General features: G+C 40.5%; 1 protein-coding gene across 2 annotated transcripts; it reads right to left on the bottom strand.

Annotated features, from left to right (window-relative positions):
* Positions 1 to 182: 182 nt before the first annotated feature.
* LOC124062119 (CD82 antigen-like) lies at positions 183 to 21,958 on the bottom strand. 2 transcript variants are annotated; one of them, XM_046394639.1, is made up of 9 exons: positions 21,811 to 21,958; positions 16,139 to 16,211; positions 14,937 to 15,009; positions 9,066 to 9,190; positions 7,321 to 7,395; positions 5,188 to 5,286; positions 3,953 to 4,126; positions 2,863 to 2,946; positions 183 to 2,235 (listed from the first exon to the last, which is right to left on the bottom strand). In XM_046394639.1, the coding sequence occupies exons 2-9, from the start codon at positions 16,199 to 16,201 to the stop codon at positions 2,158 to 2,160; spliced, it is 771 nt and encodes a 256-aa protein (XP_046250595.1). In that variant the 5' UTR covers positions 16,202 to 16,211; positions 21,811 to 21,958; the 3' UTR covers positions 183 to 2,157. The 2 variants fall into 2 exon arrangements, with proteins under 2 accessions (XP_046250595.1, XP_046250594.1); XM_046394638.1 differs by having other exon boundaries at positions 21,801 to 21,956.
* Between the last annotated feature and the right edge of the window lie 1,156 nt (positions 21,959 to 23,114).

Below are 23,114 nucleotides of genomic sequence, written 5' to 3'. Positions count from 1 at the left end.
TCTAAATGCATTTCTGTCTGAGGCTGTGCTGTTGGTTATATACTGCCATCTTCTGGTGGCTTTAGGTACAAAACCTTCTACAACTGACCAAAGGAAAGGACAAATACGCGCATCTGCCGAACAAATGATGCGTCTGTACGTTCTAACACCATTATTCAAAAATTAGACAGGAGTTCCACAGATCCTAGTGGGTTCAGGTTTATTAATAGTTTTCAATAATATAAAGAAACATTTGATTTTAAACATAGCATACAGGTCCACAATTATTTTTTCTACTAAACAAAAATCTTTTTTTCTTTTTTTGCAAAAGTGTAAAAATACCTTAGACATACAATAAAAAGCCTTCATCTCTCATTCAATTAAATTAATCTTTCAATTTGGCAGGTCAAAAAAGAGAGGCTGAATGTAATGACTGACAGACAAAACTGCTTTTGTTGAATGATCAGTTTCCTCCCTCTTGTGTAACTGCAGCATGATGAACAAGAAACTTGAAATGACTCAAGCAAGATGGCATGAAAAACTAACCAACCACATAAAAGTGCAATCTCTCCACTGAATTAAACATAAATTCATCCATCCAATAGTGTGTTTGAAGTGAAGTGGAAGAGCTGAGATGATGAGATGGAGAAGTGGAACGAGGAAACTCAAAGCGACATTTTTGTAAAAACATTTTTAGCAAAGATAGCATGAGTTGATGAACAGTCATTTTCTGGTCAGAGCGGCTTCTGAAATATGCAATCACTCCTGCCTCTAACAATTTTCTCTGCTCTGGTTATAATACAACCTGGCAAAATGACTTCTGAGAAAACAAACAATACACTGTGGTCACACAGCCGCAGTTTTCATATCTTACTGCTATGATTGCTATGCTATGATTTTTCAAAACGAAGGCAGGTGTTCAGAGGTTAAGCAAAGATGTTTGGCTCAGATGCTATGTTATGATGTCTGTTCATAATCTCATGCTGTGCTAAATAAATGAAAATATAGCTTTAATAACGATGACAGATTTCCAATTTCTCTGATTCAGACCTAAATAGTGCCCACGAGCTCATCCTAAACAACAGACAGGAAATGAAGAACAATAGGACTCTTAAAATAAGAGCATGTGGGTGACAGCTTTCCCATATAAAACACTGACTAAGCACTAAAAGTGCCATAATCCCTTGCCAAAGTCATATGTACAGTTGTAAAAAAAAAACAAAAAAAAAACCTAAAAAACCAAAAAAACAAGACATGATGATGACATGAGAAGGTAAAAAAAAAAAAAGAGCAAAAAGAAAATATACTCACTCAACACATCATACACACAGTTACTTCATGCCAAACTAGTCATTTTGGGAGCTACTGGTTACCAGTCAGACACACCCGAGAGGAGACGTGATTTAGAGATGCTAACAGATGGATCGTAGGAGGGAGGAGGAGGCGGTGGCGGTTGGTGTAAACGGAGGTTAATATAAGGGCTACTGGGCACAAGGAGCTGATGAAAGAAGCCAAAACCTCCACCACAGCAGCCCTGCCCAGGCTCAGCCCTGGGCTTCTCCTCCACCCTCTGGAACCAAAAATACCAGCAGCGGGATCGCATACAGTGGCATTAATCGTCGAGAGCGCCTACCACGCACCCACCCACACCCTCCCGTCTCCCTCTCATCTCCGTGCCCCAGAGTCAGAAGATGCTCCGGCTCTTTGCTCGCAAAATGTCACTAAAGTGCTCTCTCTACTACCATGTTAAGCGCTTCATTGAGGTCAGCCAAGAAAAACAAAATGACACGTAAATGAACACTTGCATAGTATCAAACAGCAAAAAAATCTCAGGCTTTCATCACAAAAACAGTACAGAAACATCATGAACGTCCCCTTAAAACACAACCTGAAATGCTATGACAACAATAACTTGCGGACTCGAGTCCAGCAAGCGTGTCGAGCTTGATTGAGAGGTGTGTGTGTGTGTGTTTATGAGTGTGTGGCGTGAGAAATCTGGACAGCTGCTGAGGCTGGAGAAGCTCAAATGGTGGAGACAGCTGTCTTAATTTGCGGGTGTGTGTTCATAAAAATGTGAGACAAGGAGGGAGAGAGAGAGAGAGAGAGAGAGAGAGAGAGAGAGAGAGGAAAAAGAGTCCATCCATGTGTGTGTGCCGTGAAGATCGCTCTGTCTTCAGCTCAGTACTTCGGCACTTTGGTATAATCCTCCTGGACAACACTCTTGCACAGACACATGGAGAGGATCATCCCAAGGAGCTGCAGGAAATAAAGTTGTCAGCTTAGTTATTGGATTTGAAATTTACTCACTCAAGAGGAGCATTAAACACACATACAACACTTTCCAGCCAAATCTTGGGTAAATTTTAACCAAGTTTCCAGATATTTGGCAGAAGAAAATATGAATTAATGTGCGTTTCTGAGTCGTTCAGTTTCCTGAATACTTTCAGCCTTTAGTAGAGACGAAGCTTTTGTTGTAGATCAGGTCACATGCTTCATGTATGTCATGATTAATTTTCTGAATTAGTTTCCGTTGCACTTCATGCTTTATCAAATTTCAAAGATCAGCTGAAGTTAATATGAGGGCTCATGAATACACAAACATAGTTTGTATTTCGGTTCTGTTAAGTGTAGGTTACCTACTGATATTTTAAACGTACATGTGACTACCGCAAGATATCAAACTGATGAAGTCTCATATTGGCTTTGGCTGAATTAAATGTACTATTTATGTGGATTCAGTTGCATCAGAGAGGGACTGATTCATGGCCAGTACGAATAGAAGCAAAAGTGACTAAACTGTTTTGATTCCCTGTGCATATGGCAACACAGAACACAGTGTTTAGATCTCATCCTTTAGGCCTAGTTGGGGGAAACGACAGATACCTCCACAACTGCCACACCGACACAGATTCCCAGAATAACTCCGCAGTTGTCCAAGAGCCATTTCTCCACGCTGGTTATACAGCCCTGGAGAAGAGAAAAAGGGAGACAGAGAGAGAGAGAGAGAGAGAGAGAGAGAGAGAGAGGTTAAGTAAGACACAGAGTGGGAGGCTACAGGATGACGAGCAGAGGAGAAATGAATGGCTACGTGATCCGAGCCGGACGTGAACAGAGCCCTTTCAAAACACCACTGTTGGCTTTGGACCGAGCCAGTGAGGGGAAGAATAACACGGCTTAGCTGAGCTGAGGAAAACTGTAGAAAGAGGGAGAGAGCGAGTAAAGTTTCTGAAACACGCAGACCAAACAAAAGAACAATGGACCCTTCCTGGTGTTTGAACAAATCACACACCGCAAACAACACGTCGCCGACCACAGTGCCACACTGAGCTGGCAGAGTTACACAACATGAGCCAAACCGAATTATGTAATGAGTGAAGCTGTAAGGTTTATCAGAACAATGCAGCTGTGCTGTAGCAACAAAATATTCCTATACTGTAGTATCACTGCAAAGTGAGTATAAAATTATGATACACAGACATTTAAAGATGTCCTGTGACGGGCAACATGTTTTATAAAGACTTAAAGTTCAGTGTTTTGTGGTACTTCAGAGATATACTGTAAATCAAAGCAAAAACAGCTGAACTAAGCTGCATCCAACAGGTCTGCGAGGGGAATGAATCATAGCTGGTCATCGCTGCAGTGAGGGAGAAAGACCCTTCTAAAGTCTGTTTCATCACAGACAGGCTCAATGAAGAACTGAGCTGCAGCTGCTCTACAACAGCAGTTTCACTCAGTGACCACAACAATTATGAACAAGGAGGAACAGTTGGAAGGATTTTACAGCCATTAGCAGAATTACGCTCCTCTATAACAAAGATTTATCCACATGCACCGGCTGGCTTGATACTTGATCCTGAACTCTGACGGGAAACTTGGATAAACAGCTGTTGGTTTATCACTAAATTCACAATTATTCTTTTGAAGATGATTTCCAACTTTAGTGCAGAAAGACCATTGCAGTAGTGGTACGCACCGTTTCGTAGACGGGTAGCTCTGTGGACAGGTGCTCACACAGGCCGACGTACTTCATCTCTGAACCAGGCAGGGATTCGTTGCGACAGGAACATGGGTAGAGGTTATGGGAGCTGTTCTTGATCACAATGTTTTCAGTCCAGTTGCCCGGACCAGTCCATCCACAGCACTTCATCTGGCGATGTGAAGGAGAGGGAAGACGTGAGGCAAATGATTAGGAGAAACACAAAGTGCAGAAGAAGGAGAGAAAATATGCAAAAAAGGACAAGTTGGGGGAAATAAATATTATGAAGGCGAAACTACAGGAGCAAATCCACTGGCTCAGCAACTAAGCATTTCTATTCTGTGTGTATGAAACCGCTCTCTTCCTGGCTGCTGTTTTCTTCACAAAGATCAGGGGAGAGAGACTTGGCAGGAAAGACAGAGACAGAGAGGGGGAGGATAGAGAATTGCATTTTCTTGATCGGAGTACAGAAATAATGTAATTTCAGCTTGTTAAACATTTGTTTTTATTGCTATGGAATGATTAGTTTAATGAGTGAGTTCATCCACAGTATAAAAAAAAAAATCAAGACAACACGCTTTAAGTGTCTGGTCGTGCAAATTGTTTCACGCACTGTGAGTCTGAGATGTGTGCCAACATGAAACAATAGCACTGAACGGACTCTCCTCAAAGCAATCTTTTAATTAGAAAAAACACAACGACAACATGGTTTTTCTGAAACAATGTGTCCCTTATTCAGGAAATAAGATCTCACAACCGAGCTTTCACAGGGACTAGTTCTTCAGTAGAGAACAGCTCAATGGAGGCAGAGCATCAAAACAGCATGGCTGTTATATGAGCTATGCAGAGATATGCAGAGTTAATTTCGCTTTAGACAATAACTAGGAACCAGGTCAGAAAAACGTTAAGGCTCTGAGGTGTGATTCTGAGTCAGAAGGGGTTACAAGCTCAGGTCAGACTGGACACAACAATTCTAAATATACACACACTCATGTTCCTTTAAGAGTCCCTTTAAATAACAACAAAATGGCATCTGCTAATCCAACCTGCTGCTTTTTATCCATCTACAGCAACATATATTCTTATGACAACATTGGCAGTGCCGTGGTCTGCTTGCACAGCAAAGAGGTATGAAGAACCACCAGTTCCAGAAAAAATATCCAGTTGGTGATTGTTGTAGACATTTTGGGTGTGTGCTATAAAAAATAAATCAGTTTGAAGGGTCAACTCACTGTCCTCTGAATGTAGTCCCAGGTGTGCTCTGTGGTCCTGTTGAGTCCGGTGTAGTTGACTAACATGCCCTTTATGATGTTGGACATCTCATATTTCAGCTGGAGATGGAATGAGAATCTAATATCAATAATAATATCAACAACAAGAGTTATGTATCACAACATAAACAGCATGTATGGGCATGTTTGTATGTAATCCATGGTCAACAGATTGCCCACACAGAATCAATCAATCTTTCAAGCAGGGCAGAGAGACAGTGTGGAAGAAGAGAAAACAAACAAAGAAAACACCCACACTAAATCTTTTTCGAAAATTTACATCTAACATCTAATTTTGATGTTTCTTAGGGCAACACCGCCCAAGGTGGTGGCCCTGTCAAGTCCCCGGCTGAGCTAAAACATTGCACAAATACAGCTTAGCAGGAGCCTGACTGAGTGTTTATGTGTGTGAGACCACAGAGCAGTGGCAGTGATGTGTGTTCAGAGCAGTGTATATGAGTGACTGCCTCACCCTATTCTGGGAAAGAGCACCACCCTGCCCTGTGGTCAGCCTTAAACACAGGCAGTGCATCTAAGGCTACAGTCACATTCATGCTCTCAGAGACACACACTTAACACACATGTGCGCACAGGGCGAACAGCTGAAAGGGGGACATCAACCTCTGCCTATCCCGGGTGCTGCAGGTGTGACTTTTATCAAGAGAAAGGCTTGTTATGTCCTTGGTGGGAACGGCTGTGTTCAGGTTTTGGAACTTGTCCAAGAGTTTGGTGTGTCTAAACACAACACACCCTTCACATGCGCAGTGCAAACATCTTTTGTTTAGGCTTGTGCTATTATTGATTTGAACCCAGATTCAATAGAAAAGGTCTCCGAGGAAAAACATTACCTCAGTCTGACCCCTTTTGTGCTGTAATTTTAGAACTTTTTAGAGAGATTGTGTTGAGTGTGTTAAAGATGTCCATGTGCCACAGATGTAAAACTCAAAACAACATGTACAATTTGATGTATTTTTAACATGTGGCTGCATCCAACTATCATGCTTTTTTTTCCTCTAAGGTTTGGGTTCATATATACTATCATATTTGAGATTTTATTAATCCTGTTTTAGGTGGATCACTTGTGATTTATCTTTTAACTTGGCAGAATCCTGTGCAAAACTGTCATCTTAAAATGTGTGTGAGAAACACACATTTTAAGATGTCTGTCTGTACATACAATGTACATATAATTCATATTGTTGCTGCCCTGTGAAATAAAAAAAAAAACACTCTCGTATTCAGCTTCATGACAATTTGTGTGTTTTGTTTATGTAGCTTAAGATGTAGGGGAACTTTATGAAGCACAAGGAACACTTCATCTTTCTGTTTACCTGGAATATTCATCCATTTTTGAGATGCACAGTTTTCACTGAACACTGACAACATGTGGTTTATTGTGACCTGTCTGACTTGTTTTCTAATGAACCATTTTGACTAAAGTTTCCCCCTAGGGTTTCAAACGCAGGCAGACAAGACTGAAATGTACACAATAAACTCTGGTGAGGTAATGATCCCACCTGTAGGGGGCGATGTTTCATCAAAGACTTCGGTATAGAGTGGTTTCTACCCACTCGTTCAAATACAAAACCAAAACCACAGGAGGGGGGGGCTGAGGTGACAATGGAAACCGTCCCTTGAAGAGCTTGTTCTCTGCTTCCTCTACAGTTGTCACAGGTTTCATTCCATCGATCTGCTTCATCGCACTTTATACCAGCATCCAACGTCACATCAGTCCCAAACTGAAACCGACATCTGACACTTTCCATTCATTGAGGTACACCGAGGTGTTTGATCACATGATGCAGGGGGCTCCATGACGGGTTTCACTAACGCCTAAATGCAGCCAGTTACAGCTGTGAAGATGGGAAGTACAAAAACCCAGTGGGCCCCAGCTGCGTCAGTGGGAGATGGGGTGGTGGGAGGGACAAGGCATGAGAAGTAATGGAAGGTCAAAATAGGGTGGAGAGTAAAAAGGGAAAGCACTAAGAAGACCAAATATCATACTGTAAAGACAAGAGGACAAATAAAAAAGAAGAGAAAGGTAAAAAAGAAAGCAGAGAAGACTGGTTAAGCATTTTAGAGCTGACGTCTTACCCGATCTCTTTGGAAGTAAATGAGAACTCCAGCAGTGACCTGGGCAATGAGGATGAGCAGGAGACAGGTGAAGTACTGTGGGGATTGAAGGACAATGTCAGTACGAAAGATTGAACAGTAAACAGTGACAATACCGCTGGAAATTAACAATATCCTTTTACAAATTATGGAAAATGAAAGAAGAAAAAAATGACTTGAAAACACTTAAGCAACTATAATCAAATATATTAAAAGAAAATGTGAAAGAGTTCACTCCGAATTATGAACCTGAAGAGATTGGAAAGCTCCCTTCTGCTTTACAGAACTTTATAGTCAGCTTTCAGTGCATATGTGCATATTTACCATTCTGGTTCACTTGCACTGCTCTCACAAGGTCAGAGAAAAAGCTCTCAATCAGTTAAATAACCAATAACCAAATAGCAGACAGACACAGTTGGTAACTAGCTGAAGAACATAGTGGAGCATGTAGCCAAAGTGAAAACTGGACTCATATCTAGGGTTGCATATCTAAAAAATTACAGCACTCCTCCCAGTGATTTTTACAGAAATACATTTTTAATGCGTTCAAATGAAACATGGAGCTGTTTCACAATGCACTGCCCTGAAATTCACTACAACACAGACTTTATCGCTGGCCGTGGGCCAATCATAGTCCTGTGCTCGAAATCATTAGCTGTGAGAATAACCATAAAATTTTAGTAACTTCTTTCTAAATCAAGATACAGAAAGAATTAAATATAGGTATTGTTTGGCTGAAGACATTTTGATACTACTTGATAGCTGAAGTTATTTCAGTTTGTACCTTAAATACCTGCGACACAGCCCAACTTACATCCATCAGGTGGACACAAACATGACTTTAAATGACTGATAATGTTGCTCTGTAAGTGCCTGTTTTCACTGCAGGTTTAAAAATCCTGCATTATGGAACAAAACAAGCAGAAAAGAATTCCACTCTTGGGCAGACATTTTAGCCTTTAAATTGTCTTTAATCTCTAAAGCCTTCTGTAAGAATAATGTAAGCCATTAAAGATCTTTCCACAGCTCTTCTATGTCCTTCCCCAGTGTAAAGGTGGTGTATGTGTGTGTGTGTGTGTGTGTGTGTGTGTGTGTGAATTCAGTCAGGGAAGTCCTTTGCCAGCTGGTCGCTGTCACTGGGAGAAGTAGGTCACATCAGTTCTTCAGTTAACCCCTAGCAGGTTTAACGCTGTGAGGTCACGCACCCATCCCCGTTCTCGTTGTACCCCCTACATCTCACTGGCTTTATCCCCGTCACCCCCCTCCCTTCTGTAAATCCACACATGCTGCGAGCCCCCAGCCCACACAAAAGCAGAAATGCGAAAGGGCTTTACTGTCAGCAGGAATTTATCATGTGTTGTTAGCCAAGACTGAGATCTCATGAGATTTCATGCAAAAAATAAGACTGGAAACTGGAACTATTTAGTCGACAGGCCCTTAGATACAAAACCAATACAGACTGAGAATAAGCATTATTTTGGAGCCTCTATTAGATACTCAGACTCATTAAACGGAAATTAAACCTATTCGATGCCTCTGTTAGTTTCCTGTGTGGTAAAGACTGAGATGTGGTTGAATCTTGACAGACCTTGTTTCACAAGCACATTCGGGTTTAAACATCCTTATTTCACTGTACTGGCAGTGGTGGCCCTACGTTGGCTTCTTAGAAAATAAAACCAAGTTACAGCTTGCTTCCATTGGAGCTTTAAGCGAATGTAATTCCTCACCAGACCCAGCAGACAACGTATTTCGTAGATGGCTCCTATGCAGCCGAAGAAGCCCATGGCCATTGACAAGGAGCCAACACCGATGAGGATGTAGGAAGCCACTTTCACAGTGTCTGACGATTCCTCTAGAGAAAACAGACGTAAGCAGTCAGAAAATCACTGGAAGAGCTCAAGCTACAAAAGAACGTCTGACACCTGTAAAGGCAATGAAAACTATATATCTGATCCAACAGTTTTATAACAACAGTTTGTGGTTAAAATCAGTTCTTTAGTTAAACTCAGCTCCCTTTAAAGAGAAAATACACAACCACTTGGCACACAAAATGAGAAAGTGCTGTTTTTGTGTGTGTGCTGGCAAACAAATGCCAGCACACGTTCATATGTAAAACCATTAACATACAGATGGTTAAATCAAGCCAAAAGTTATCCACAATGCAAACATTGTACTTCTGTAATTCAGAGCATTCTGGTGATTTTTACCCGCATTATTTTTATTATTTTAATAGGCTACCAGAGAGAGCTGGACAGAGACAAGTCATCCTGTGGTGAGATTAACTGATTTCCCTCTTTGGTAATTAGACCTCCTGGAGGAGGAGGGTAAAGGGAACAAAATGGAAGATTGGAAGGTTGGAGAGGAGATAAACTGGGGCCATTATGCGGCTGTGTGTTATCTTGGGCTGGAGAAGCTCCAGAGAGTCAGAGCTTGGTCTGCAGATGAAGCCAGAATCTGAGCTCTGTGAAATGGCTCCAGCTCCTAAAGATTCCTGGGCAAGTCTAACCAGCCAGAGTTATCAGACAAGCCCCTTCCAACCATTTGCTGAAGAAGCTGACAGAAACAGCAGCTCCTCAAATGCTGCTCAATGAATATAAAGCAATGCGGCTCCTTTGCCTGCTCACTAGAAAACTGACTAGATGTAGTTATTCCAAAGTGTCTAATGATATTAGCTACTGGGATTTCATGCATCAATCACTATATACAGTATGAATACCATTTTTAGGGCTTCAAAGCTTCAGTGAGAATTGGATGAAATAGGGTGAGGATTCTTCCCAGAGCCGTGAGAGCCGTGCTGCTCTGTTCCTCAACACATCCCAAAGGTCACACACACAGTCCGGGTTCACACAGTAAGTTTTTTGGAGTAAAGTAGCTATCCTCCTGATAAGTCCTGAGCTGTCTAAAACAATTATTTCAGAAACTTGAAGTTGAATTCTGTTTCTTCTGGATATATGCTGATGATTGAAAGCAGCCTTTCGAATCATTCAAGTAAATTATTAAAGAAAACACTCTTCTATCAATACAACACACAAACAAGAATTCACCTGGAAAACTTGTGTTGCTCCACATAATTTAAAAGGCAGTAAAGCCTGCAGGGACTGGTAGTGGTGGAGTGAAATGTGGGTGCAGGGCTATAAATTGGATAAAATAATCTGTTTGGGTGGGTTGGTGAGTTATACATAGCCTTCATGCAGATTCGGATGAACTTAGTGCTGATCATCACAACAAGCTTTCATACCTTCCCCAAACTTGCTGTCATTATTTACTCCTACTATTATTGTAATTATGAGTTGAATATGAGAGCAGGACAGCAGGGGACAAATCAGCTACTGTTTCTGTCTCAGTCCCTTCCTGGCTGGACTGCATTTGTGCATGCAGAGCAGACGTGCTTGTGGATACTGTCCTATGCATTTGTACTGCATGCACATGCTTGGTTTTTACTTTAATTAAATGCCATAGAAGCACCATCAATTTCTCCTTGAAAGAAAAAAAAAAGCTGTCAAGTTGTCTCTACAAGTACAACTCTACTGTATAAGACTGAATTCTTGTACATACACTGAACCAACATGTCCACACATACATCAGACTACATGTCCAAGTCAGCAAGTGGCTGCTTATTTGATGTTGCACCACCTTACTTTGCGGACCTCCTCAGCCTCATAACTCTAATCACAGGATGCAGGCTGTATCATTATCCCAAAGATAAATAAGCAATCTGTAGGGTGGCAGAGAATTTTCCGACCATGCCACAATTCTTTGGAATAAACGACTGCACTCGATCCCAGATGTGAATACTAATGAGGTTTATAAATCAAGACTAAAAACTCACTTATTTCTAAAAAACTAAATTCAAAGGTGCAAAAAAATTAATTTCCCATGAACTGGCGAGACCTTGGGCTCTCATTTTTTTGACATTTTATAGACCAATATCAAAGATATTTAGATTTAAGTTAAGTCTTAAATAAATCTATAAATTCTTGTATATGCATGCTTGCACAAAGACATCATTACACGCATGTGCAACACTGACTTTACATGGGTTACCAGAGCAGTGCATGTTGTGGTGGTTTGAGAATAATTGAAAGCTTAAAGTACTTCAACATATGCAGAGCGCTTAAGTGGCTACTGGGGAGTATTTAAAGGGAAGCAGGCAAGCATAGTGCATGTTCTATATCAAGTCCTCTGCTGAAACATGTTATTTCAGTCAAGCAACAGATGTCCACCGCTTTCTTAACAACAGGAATTACCTGATGAATGTGAGAAAATGCATGAAATGACAGTATCTTCAGTGAATAGTTAAAAGATTGAGTAAGATCATCAAATTACACTGAACCCGCCAAATCAAAGCTTGCAAGAGAAACTTGTTATCTGGTTGGTGTTGTAACAGATCAATATCTATAGCACAGACGGAATAAAAAGAGCAGTGAAGCAAGTTTTAAGTGCCGAATAGCCTAAATGTTTCTTGAAAGCATCAAAACTATTTCACTGCGGTTGCGGCACATTAGACATCATAAAAGAGATTTAGTTAGTGGACCTTCAAAATATCTGTTAGATCACATGTTGGTTTTCTATGATTATTAATTGTGGAAGGTATAATTGAGATTGATGTTTGTATGTGGTTTTCCTGCAGCTCAGTGCTTAAATGAAGACGCGTTCCAGTAAAAACATACACCCTGGAGTTAGAGGAAATGTCATGCAATAAAATGCAGTGTCTCCACTTCTAAAGTTTTAATAGAAGTGGAGACACTGCAGTTTTTCTAATATTCTTGGCAATGCATCTGAGCATACACATCAAGGGGAAGAAGTAGCTAACAATGTAACACATTTAAGGCGACTTTCACTTTCAGTCACTATTTCTGTTCTACATTGTTAAAATGAAAGCATTTTTTTGTGTTTTTTTTTTAAAGTGTTTCCTGTCAGACCATGTGCCAGGTGTATCAAAAATACAGAGCAACAGACTGCACCGTACTGTAATTTCACATACACTGTGTTTGCAGCAGCAATGTGTTTGCCTGGTTACTGTGTTCTGTCGTGTAATATGGCAAGTTTCCATGTAAGTCCCTCCTGCATATTCTAAAATAGTTTCTTGGGTGGTTTCCATGGAACTTTCCATTTAAAGAGGCAAAAATTATGGTGCCCTTCAAGAATGCTGCTGAGGGAGAGGGGGGGGGGCTGTTTGGTATTGCAGGTCCTTCTGTAAACATGACCAGAGTCACACATTCAGCTTGTATAGAGCTGAAGAAATGTCACGATTGAAACTGTGTATGGATTTAAAATATAAACATAAGTAGATCAATCTTCTGCAGAATCCTCAGAGACTGAGCACCCCCCAAATTTTCCACAAAGTTCTCTTTTCTCTGCTCATCACTTTGGAAAGTTTCTGTATTAATCTGCAGCGTGTTTCCAAACTCTGCTTTGCAGCACTCTCCGGCTCACAGAGCTTCTTTCCAAGGTTGACTTTTGTTCCAGCAAAAGGCAAGCTGTGTTTTGGCAAGTTCCAGCAAGATTAACTTCGAGGCATCATATCACCGAAGTAAACTATTACAATGCTGTACTGAGTTAGAGCGGTGTACACTGAGGGGGAGATGCTCCTTTAACTGCATAATAAAGGACGTAAAACCAAAACACTCTTAAAGTTCCCCTGCCTGAAGTCACAGGAACAGCTGCAGAGGCCTCGATTAATGCAACTCATAAAGAATGGAAACTGAAAACACACAGATCCTGTTTATGGTCAGGCAACGGTGCAACCTCTGAAGGGAAAACTCAGAACTAATAAACAGAGTTGCTTGGTTTTTGCTCCTCTAACGGATGGTAAAAGATTTCAAATGAGGTCAGAAATTCAGGGATCCAGGGAGGAGCTGAGGTTGACTCATCTTTGGTGCAAGGAGCAAAAATACACTGAGGAGAGAAGGTTATCAAGCCCCACATAGGAAGGGATATCCTCACAGTATGGGTTCAGCGGGAGCTCTGCTATCTCTAGAGGAACAGCTGGATTATCATAACAATAGGACTCTGGCTGGCAGGGCTGATGGATACTGAACTGCCTTTATGTTCTGGATGCCTGACAAGATAAGCAAACTCAAGTCAATAATAACCTTGGAGCAACTCCTCTCAGAGTAGAGACTTCGAGAGCTGAAGTATGAGCCAGAGAAAGACGAGGCTCAGTCTGACTAGCTTAGGATACAAGGTCAGTTCTGGCTGGTCTTCGTCAAAACCCCAGCCTTTTTACCACTTATTAGTCAAAGCAGAACAGACGTCCAGCCTAAGTATAGATTTCCTTAGCTCTGCTGATATATGTACAAGCTTCCCCAGCTGAGTTAGGGCTGCAACTTATGATTATTTTCACCACTGATTAATTATTTTACATCTATACATCTATTAATTGTCCAAAACCAGCAAAAACCACAATATCTCAAAGCTTGAGATGATGTTCTCAGATTGTTTGTTTTGACTGAAGAACAGTCCAAAACCAATAGACATAAAATAGTGTGAAGCTGCAAATTCTAAAGTTTGAAAAGCTGGAAGAATAATTTAAAATAGTTGCTGATTCATTTAGTGTTCAAATAGGAGCAGGAAATTTCCTAGTTCTTTCAGAGTGGCAAAGTGTTGCACGTTATTACCACATAAGAGGCTGATTTGAACGGGATAACAACTCTAATCATCATAACATAACTTTGTGACCCACATTGTATGCTCATCTCTTACAGGAAAGGGGTATCCCATTGAAAGAAACAAATATTTGACTTCCAACACATATTATGCTTGCCGAAAATAAATTGAAAAAATCTTTCTTTAGAGGCTGATGTTGGGAGAAAAGTTAACTGCTGCTCTCGGCAGTGCTCCATCTGGGATGAATACACTGAAAGCATTTATAACAAGATTTATGGCAACTAAGAGTTTCCATCCGTGGCTCCCTGTTCTTTTCAGGCAAGGGTAGAACTGGGTTTCATAAAGCTTTCTCTAGTGTCTTCACAATAGATAATCTAAGTTAGATGTATTGCTGTCTGTGAGAAAGCTGGTAACTTTGTGTCTTTCACGCCACACAGCATCTACAAAAAGTTCTCTGACAGCATCTGTGAAGGTGGGAAATTGTATCTGTGCCCCCCTGTGTCATCTGGAGAAGCTAAGAGAATTCAAAGTGCAACTCTGTGGAAACTGTGGGGAAAATAAAGTTGCTATTTTCCAACATAATATAAAACAACTCAAGATGTCTTAATAATTTTGAGTCTATCACCTCCCCTTAACTAACGCACTCCCCTGGATCTCCACAGATGTGTTTATCAGCATGTCTCTGTAAGACTGCAGGGCAGCTTTTTGAGGGGCTGAGGAAGTTGTTAAGTTTCATCTGTGAGTCACATTTTTGGTTTGGTGAGAACATCCCGTGGGATTGAGTCCTATGGGATAAAATCCACATTATCGTCATAGAGTGGGCCAGAGGTTTTAGGATTTGACAAGCACATTTTCCAGTCTCTATTTCCACTGCACTCAGGACAGCTGAACAGACATGGGTCAAAACTGCTGAATATTTGCTGACATGAGAGTGAACACTAAAGGACGTGGCAGCAGCACTGTGGGTGCGTGAGTATTACAACACTTACGTAGAACAGCAATGAAGCTCTGGTTATCAAAGAGAACCCACAAGCCAAAGCCCATGATCAGTGCTCCGAAGATCTATGGAGGGAAAACAGAAAAGAATTAGTCCCGGGATCTCATATGAGAGCGCAACACAGAATCTGCGCTGGTGTTTCTTAGACAAAGGGTCTTATTTTGTTTCCTCAGTCTGTCACATCTGGGATTAATCAGATCACATAACTCTTCTTTCTGTCTCTTTCTCTCACAGAAACACGCAAAGGGAACGAAGACGTTGAGAGAATTAAGGGACTCGCTCTACTGTTTTTTCTCACCAAGCCAGTCGCAGTCTTTAATATCCCATTAGGAACAGCGAAGTGAACAGTGTTAAGCAAGGATAAAGAAAAAAGGCAATTAGAAGAATCATCACTTCTAGACTAGAACATTTTATCACTGGCGTCTGAAAGCCCCAGAAAATGATCAGTTTTACCTCATGTACCCTTGTAATGAGGTTATGAAGTGCAGCCCTTCTGTGTAATTAAGACGGCCCGTGTTTAGACGTCGTGGGGCACTGTAGTGGGTGCAAAATACATAGATGAGAGGCTTTGTTGATTCATCAGCTTCAACCTTTGTACTGCCACCCTTCCCCAGACCCCACAACAGTCATTAGAGTCCTGGTTAGAGCTGTTCATTTGCAGGGACTGTTGAGCTCCCAGCAGCCATCATTAGCCCACCACTTCCTGGCTTCCCCTTGCCTCCACTAGTCTAATCTGTCCACATGGACAAACACTGACACAGGCACACACGCTTCCTATTAGACACCAGTTGAGTGTTCACATCAAAAGGTCTGAGTCAGGTTTATGGCCAGAGTCTCACTAGAAAGGTCTGGACATCCTCACAGATGCAGTGTTAGGAGTCTGGGGTAATATCGTCGAGCCCTGGATTTTATGTTGTGCCCAGTGTGAGAAAGGAGGAAACGAACAGAAACCATCTGCTGTTGTTTAAACCTGGCTGTGCTGAGGTATTCATCGTCTCGCTCCCGGCAGAGTCGCAGCGACATTTCCCTACGTATCTCCATTTAGTCTCTGGTGCTATTTGAATGAGGACGCTTACTCAAATAAGAACTGTTGAAAGGCTTCAAACAAAATGGAAGTCATGTGAAGTCATTTTCTGCATTTGCAGCTACTGCAGCACAGACACCAAGCAGTGATGAAGAAATGTGATTACTTACAAAGAAGAGGAGGTTGAAGAGAAATAGGAAGTACTTGGTGACTGTGATGCATCCTTTCCCCATGGCTGCGAGTCTGGAAGACAAAAGTAAACAGAATTTAGTGGTTAAACTATTACATCAGAATGTAATATCGCAGTATAATATGGGTGTGAGAAATAAAAAGAGACAGAGACAAGATGGAGAAACGATACTCCTATTCTTGAAATAGCCTTGCTTTAATGGTATAGTAAGTGAGCCACAGAACAAGGACAGGAAAATCTGCACAGTTGGGTCCCAGATTAAACACAGCTTTAATCTTCAAAGCAACAGCATCAGCTCAACAACAGCCATATATCCCCAGTCTTATAAAGCCCAACCTGCTTTAAGCCCCACTTTCAAAAGACAACTATTACTTTTATTAGACAACAATTGGGCCGTTGTCTTAAAATATTAGGTTTTATAACTTTTGAAAGCTTTTGAAAGCATGTTGGTTAACAAACATGGTTTCATTCTTGACAAACAAGACGAACCACCCTGGTAAGACGGACTGGACAAAATGGCAAGTGGCGAAGTCATGATGACTGTGTGAAGGACACAACAGTATGTGGTTAAGTATGCTATTGTCACCACAAACAGCAGATGAAAAACTCTACAACTGTGTTTACCAGCAACAACAAGCTTGGTTAGAAGTAGTGTTTTACAGTCACTTCTATAAACTATTTTGAGCCAAATGTACAACAAGAGCATCCTACTTAAAACCATAGCCATCATGTTCAGTAGGTCTGGCTGATGTCATATAACCACACAGCAGGCAACTCAGCAATTTTGGGAAACAAACCTTCAAAACAATGTGAGAAGTGTAGCTGTCTGACATTTTAAGTTTACACATCTCACACTGATGTCTGCATTGTTCTACAAACCTATCACCAATGTACACAGACGTACATATAAGCGCACACATACAGCCTGCACATATGCCTGCGTTGCGCAGTGTCTTTTCTGAAACACCTGTAGGCCAAGCCAGCACCACACATACAGTACAGAAGGGAAACTTCATGAAACTCTCTGGCAACATGATTCAGCCTGGGCTCCATGGGTCCAAAGAAAATATTTACCACAACCAGACCTTTTCCTACACTGGGAACACTGAAAATACAACCAGCCATTGTGGTTATTTGAGGAGTCTGAAAATATCCTATAAAGACAACTCCCCGTGTATCAGATGACAAGCTGTTCTCTTCTGCCTGTCTCTTTTACATTGAAACTGTAGGTACTTCAAAATGTCTGGGCCTATACAGTGTGCACATATTTTAAACAGTGTATACTACTTCTGGAAGGAAAAACCCATGACCTTATGCTTATTGTGTACTATTTCTCAATATAAAGGACCCAGTTGGTTAGAATCCTTTAAAAAGATCGGTGTTTGACATCTTTCTTCTGTGTAGGTGGATTTGTGGTTCAGAGATTTGACTAAAGACAGACAACATGGCACTAAAAACTAATACTGTTTTGGGTGCTGGGTGGCTAAAGTAAACCACGTTTCATTAAACAAAATCATTTTCGACGAAAACTAAGATGGTTGACTTAACACTTTTTTTTTTATTATTATTTTTGAACTCAAACGACTTGCGAATATATTTACTCTGCTGACATCTCTCAGTCATTTGCATTTTGTTTTCCTCTTCAGTCATGTGGTGGTGTGTTCTTGTACACACACAACTGAAAAGTGAAGCAATAATACCTCAGTAACATATGCATTGTGACAACAGGAAATGAATTGCAGCATTTAAATATGAAACTGAGTATTTAAAGGGAACAATACCAGTTTAGAAATGCTATCTTGCTGTTCAGTTGCTGATCTTATCTGAATACAGTATAGATTTAGATAGAGTTTAAAAGCTTTGCACTACATGCTAATTATAGTGACACTTTACGATTGGTAGACATTGTTAAAATGCAGAAGTATTCCCAGTTAGATTCAAGGGTTAGTAATTAAACACTTGAAGTCTGGATTCACCAAGTAGTAAACTAGTTATTTAGAGTAAACAAATGCAAACATGAACTAATAAATACGGTATATCTTTCCAATCCAACATGCTTGGCTGGGTCTCAGCTTTATGCAGAAGAAACAATCTGTAGAGCAGGGCCACTACTTCCAATTTTTGAAGGTATATACAATAACCTACACTACACTATTAAATGTACTTAATAACTTAAATACCAACACAGATTCATGTTTTCGAAACTGCAAATAGTATAAAGCCTAAACCACACAGCAGATACCCCTGCAAAGCAGATAATCCTTAAAGGAGATTGCTGGTCTTTATGTCTAGATTGTGAGCAGCAGTGTGGATTAAAAAAGGCTTAGTTATGACAGCCATTGTTTGTTGACTGAGCCCAGTCCATCTGAAAAGAATTTTTTAAAATGCCTCAATGCTACTTATTATATTTTTCAAACAACAAATAAAATAGGCCCAGCACAACTCTATCTAAAGCAGCCAACTCACCATGTTGAGGTTAGCAGCAAAGCCAAGCCACAAATACCCTACGCGAACTTGCATTGAAGTTTTAGCAAAACTTCAATGCAAGTTCGCCCACTGAGCATACATGGTAAACTGTGAGGCTATTTTAAAGCTTTATATTCACTGAACCTATGAATCAAACCCAATTACACTGGACTCCTTGAAAACATATCAAAAATCTGCTCTGAGGTGAAAATAAGGAACAGGAATGAATGTTCAAAGCAGAGCCAAAAGGCATTACAGCCTCGTATAACAGCTAATATTCAAAATGCTGCTGACACTAGAAGGTAGTGTAGTTTATCTAAATGGAATGGCGTAAACAGACAAGCGATAAGCTCAGGATTGTGGTGCCAAAACCATGTGCAGAAAAGAAATAATTTGCTCTAAGAAAGCTGCAAATGAGTCATTTGAACTTTCAAAATTCTGTGACCTCATGCAGACAATATTCCCCTTTTGTAACGCTGTTTGTTTCAAGTCCAGTTTTATTTACTAGGTAATTAGGTACCCTTGGTAGCTCCCTGTTCAACAGTTAACCAGTTTCTAATAAAATGAATAAAATCGTAGAGCGTTAATTTCCAAAAGTGTGAAAGATTTTTTGTGGAAAAAGGGGATTGTTACTGGCCAACTAATCGGCTATAAGCTTTTTCCAGCGAAAACCTATTGTTCTTATATTGGCCTTTGAAAAGGTCGACTACCATTAATGATCACTATCAAACAGTGTTTAGGGTGTAGGAGTTGTTCAATCAAAATTAGTGTTTGCTTATTGAACAAAGAGCCACTACAGAAGCATGGGGTGCAGAGATGATTATGAAGAAGCATCAGTGGCAGATGGCATCAACTGTGTCTGTAATGGACCCAGCATGGATCAGCCTCGTTGTACTCAAAAAGTCAGGCGACATGCCAACCTCCATCTACCACCAGCCCCTATCATATTCTCATATGACCCATTTACACATCTGTGAGGCCATGAGGCTGGCATGAACCTGCCCACACCACCCTGGTACTTAGTCCTTAATACCATTCCAGAATCCTGCTTCAACAATGTTGCGTAGAAGAGCTTAAGTTGGGGCAACTGAACTAACTGAAGTCCAGTTGCCCCAACTTAAGCTCTTCTATGCAAGATGACCAGGCTGACTGAGAATCTACACAGACATACAAGTGACAATGTTGTTTATCTCACGGGATGTCGGCCATTGTGGCATTTTTTTGACTAAGCTGAAAGAATTTGCATAGGCTGAAAAAGTCTAGTCTAGTCCCCATATACATTCTGCTCTACTATCTGCATACATTCACAAGCTACTGTGGGCTCTATAGGCTCGCTAGCTAATGTTCAAACACTGCGTGATGGTAACCATATCAAATGATCATTGTGACAAAAAAAAAGAATAAAAAAATTAAAATAAAATTTAATGGTCCAGACTGTGTTTACTCAGTTGAGTTGCCTGCAGCCTCAACAGATCCTGCCCGGATGGAGGGGATTTCCCCATTTACCATCAGCGAGTGTCCTACTGAACATGATATAAAGAGGTGACCTTCACACTGGCATCTTCCCACCATCTAGTGGAAATTATGAAGCATCTGTGGCAACATAGAAAAATTGAGTACAGCTGGTTGTTTTTGACCTTACTAGGTATTACCGATCATTAGGTTGTATGTATATACCTGATGATGATCAGGTATATACACAAAAAACTGTAACACCCACCAGAAGTCAGAAAAGGATGTGGTTTTGGATAGGATGAATGATGAAAACGTTAGCTCTCTTTCTTTTTCTCTGAGAAACATTAAAAACAAAACAAAAAAAAAAAAACAAAAACTGTGTTTCCATCACAACCAGTTTCAGTTGATGTAATCACCACTCTATTAACCTCTTGAAGCCCAGTCAGTAGCTGCAATGGAACCAGCAATATAATCAAAATGCATCATGTAGGTATAAGAGCTCTTAAGGCCTTCATAATCCTATACACTGCAATTTATACGTGACACGCAGCCGTCAATTACATGGGTAATTGAAGGATGACTGTGGCCAATTGGACCACTTCACCAAACCCAAAGGCAGACACTTATATATTAACAATTCTCCATTTAGAATTCTGTTACAGATTAATTGATGAATCTACTTATTATTTCAGCAGCAAAACTAATTGAAACTCAGGTATAGAGGCAAAACTACAAGATCAGAGAGAAACTGAAAGCTGAAAAGGTGTTTTGCTTGCTCCACTGTCTGGCCAGATATGAGTTTCTCAACCGTGGCAATGGGACATTACCTTGCATTTGGTGTGGTGATAAAGGTTTTTACTCAATTTCTCGTTTTCAGTTTTGTCACGGGATGACCTCTGTACAGATCACAATCTACATACAAATATCCCAACAGATTACATAACATATCCCGCAGAAACCTCTCTTTCAGCTTTGTTGTAAACTAGTTAGTGCAGAAAACTGAAGTCAGAGAATATATAGCTTCACATAACGAGGGCTTTTGATAAAATACACAAAGAATATTGTTAATACAATATATCAAGGCTTATGACTCCGTCATTCAGGAAAAAAATCTCTTGAGAAGTTAAAATACACATTAAAGCTGAGACATTAACAGTACTGTTAAGACAAACTATATATTCTGTAAGTTAGTTAACACCTCTGTTAAAAGAAATATGACATTTCATCATTTCTTCCAGTGGCAGTAAAGGTGCTTCCCACTTCACGTCTTGACGAGAGCGCGCAGAACCCACTTAATATTATGAAATAAATCGTAATATTAACGCCGGACAACATATGTGAGAAGTTAAAACAAATTGACAAAAGGCTGAGATGTGACCATGGCAGCTCATCGTTACAGCTGTTCCTTCACTCATCCCGCAGAAGTTTACCGACTGACACAATTTCGCGGCAGCAAACGTTAAAACGTCAACTGTTAACGTCTCTTGAGCGGACACCGGCTAACCGACGCTATCTGACGTTTTTAAGCTAACGTTCTGTTAGGTTAGCGAAACCTTTCGTCACTGATGGCTCATCTGGAGATATACAGAAAGTAAGTTTTCTCGACCAAACCAGACAGGCTGACAACGGCAACTTTACACACTAACTAACTCTTACTTTATTACTTACTACTAGCTAGGTTTGTGTAACCGAATCGCGACCAGGTTAACGTTAAAACTTACTTTGACTTACTTCTCCAAAGGTGTTGATAAGAGCTGACTGAGGGACCGACCGTCTTCTGCCTTGCGTGCTGTATGACTAAACTCCCACTGAAACTCTGTCTCGGGACATAAGAACTCAGTATGATTGCGTCTGTGTGTGTGTGTGTGTGTGTGTGTGTGTGTGTGTGGGCACGCCCTCTGTCGCGAGCAGACTATTTTAACCCTTTACTGTCGCACAGGTGTACTTCCTCATGTATAACTAGCAGTGGAGAAGTTTTCATACTCTTTTCTTGAGGAAAAGCCCTTTAAAGACACTGTAAGGTCTTATTATCTATTTTAATCTGTTATGAACAAAATGCTTGCATTAAAAGGCTATAAATGTTCGATCAGACAAATGTACTTTAAAGTATTAAAAGTACTCAGTGTACTAATTATACTATATATATATATATATATTAATCTTCATTATCGATTAGTTTGCTGATTATTTTTCGGATTGACTAATCGATTGTTGTGAGAGAGAAGAGCCCAGAGTGACATCTTCATAACTGTTTAAACTCCACTGAAATCATTAAAAATGAGAGCAGCAAATCCTCACATTTAAGAAGCTGAAACCATTAAGCATCACGTAGAAAGAAAGCTTTTCACAAAAATGCCTGTCCAGTCTACTATAACATGATGCACATTATACCAGGAGATGATCAGTCAGTTGTATTTACATGTATGTCAGTGCTGTTGCTGGGTTTTATATACAAGATGGTTCAGACAGCCTTTTAAAGGTGCTGTTTACCACCATGCCTTAAGAAATGAACCAGGACTTGACATATTAAGTGGAAAGTATGGGGAGAATGCATACACAGGGATACATGGGAACTTTTTTTGCCTATAAACAACCCTAACCAAACACACACATTTCCTGTTTCACACAATCCCTGTTTTCACTCCTTGCCCAGCGTGTTTGTAAAGGAGAGAGAGAGAGAGAGAGAGCGCCGGGGATGGCAAAAAAAGTGGGCAGGAATATGCGGTGGGCTACACCAGGTAGAGTCATTTAAATTCACAGACAGTTCTTTGTTTCAGCCTCAAGATGATCATGTGAGGACACGTTCAACACCTCCTAAACAGAAAACACAAAAGAAATAGTGAGATTACATCACATCTCTTTAGTTTATTTGTTCAGACATGTTCGAAAAAAGTCCTTAGTGCTGTTCTGTAAAGTGATGTGTTTTGTTGAATCTAACAGGACATTTTGCTGAAGGCTCTACGCTTTCAAGGTTACAGCGTTTAATAAGGTATCCAGTTTGAGCTGCTCTAGGCTGTTGGCTATCAAATTAGAGA

The sequence above is a fragment of the Scatophagus argus genome, chromosome 7 (genome assembly GCF_020382885.2).
Source record: "Scatophagus argus isolate fScaArg1 chromosome 7, fScaArg1.pri, whole genome shotgun sequence".
NCBI lineage: Eukaryota > Metazoa > Chordata > Actinopteri > Scatophagidae > Scatophagus > Scatophagus argus.
The sequence above is the reverse complement of the archived record's forward strand: the minus strand, read 5'-3'. Positions and strand labels throughout refer to the sequence as shown.

Excerpts from the sequence above, each read along its gene's own strand:
- LOC124062119 (XM_046394639.1), bottom strand. The coding sequence starts at position 16,201 with ATGGGGAAAGGATGCATCACAGTCACCAAGTACTTCCTATTTCTCTTC. Across the intron at positions 5,287-7,320 it reads TTTACTTCCAAAGAGATCGG|CTGAAATATGAGATGTCCAA; the intron begins GTAAGACGTCAG and ends TTCCATCTCCAG. Across the intron at positions 2,947-3,952 it reads AGCTACCCGTCTACGAAACG|GGCTGTATAACCAGCGTGGA; the intron begins GTGCGTACCACT and ends TCTCTTCTCCAG.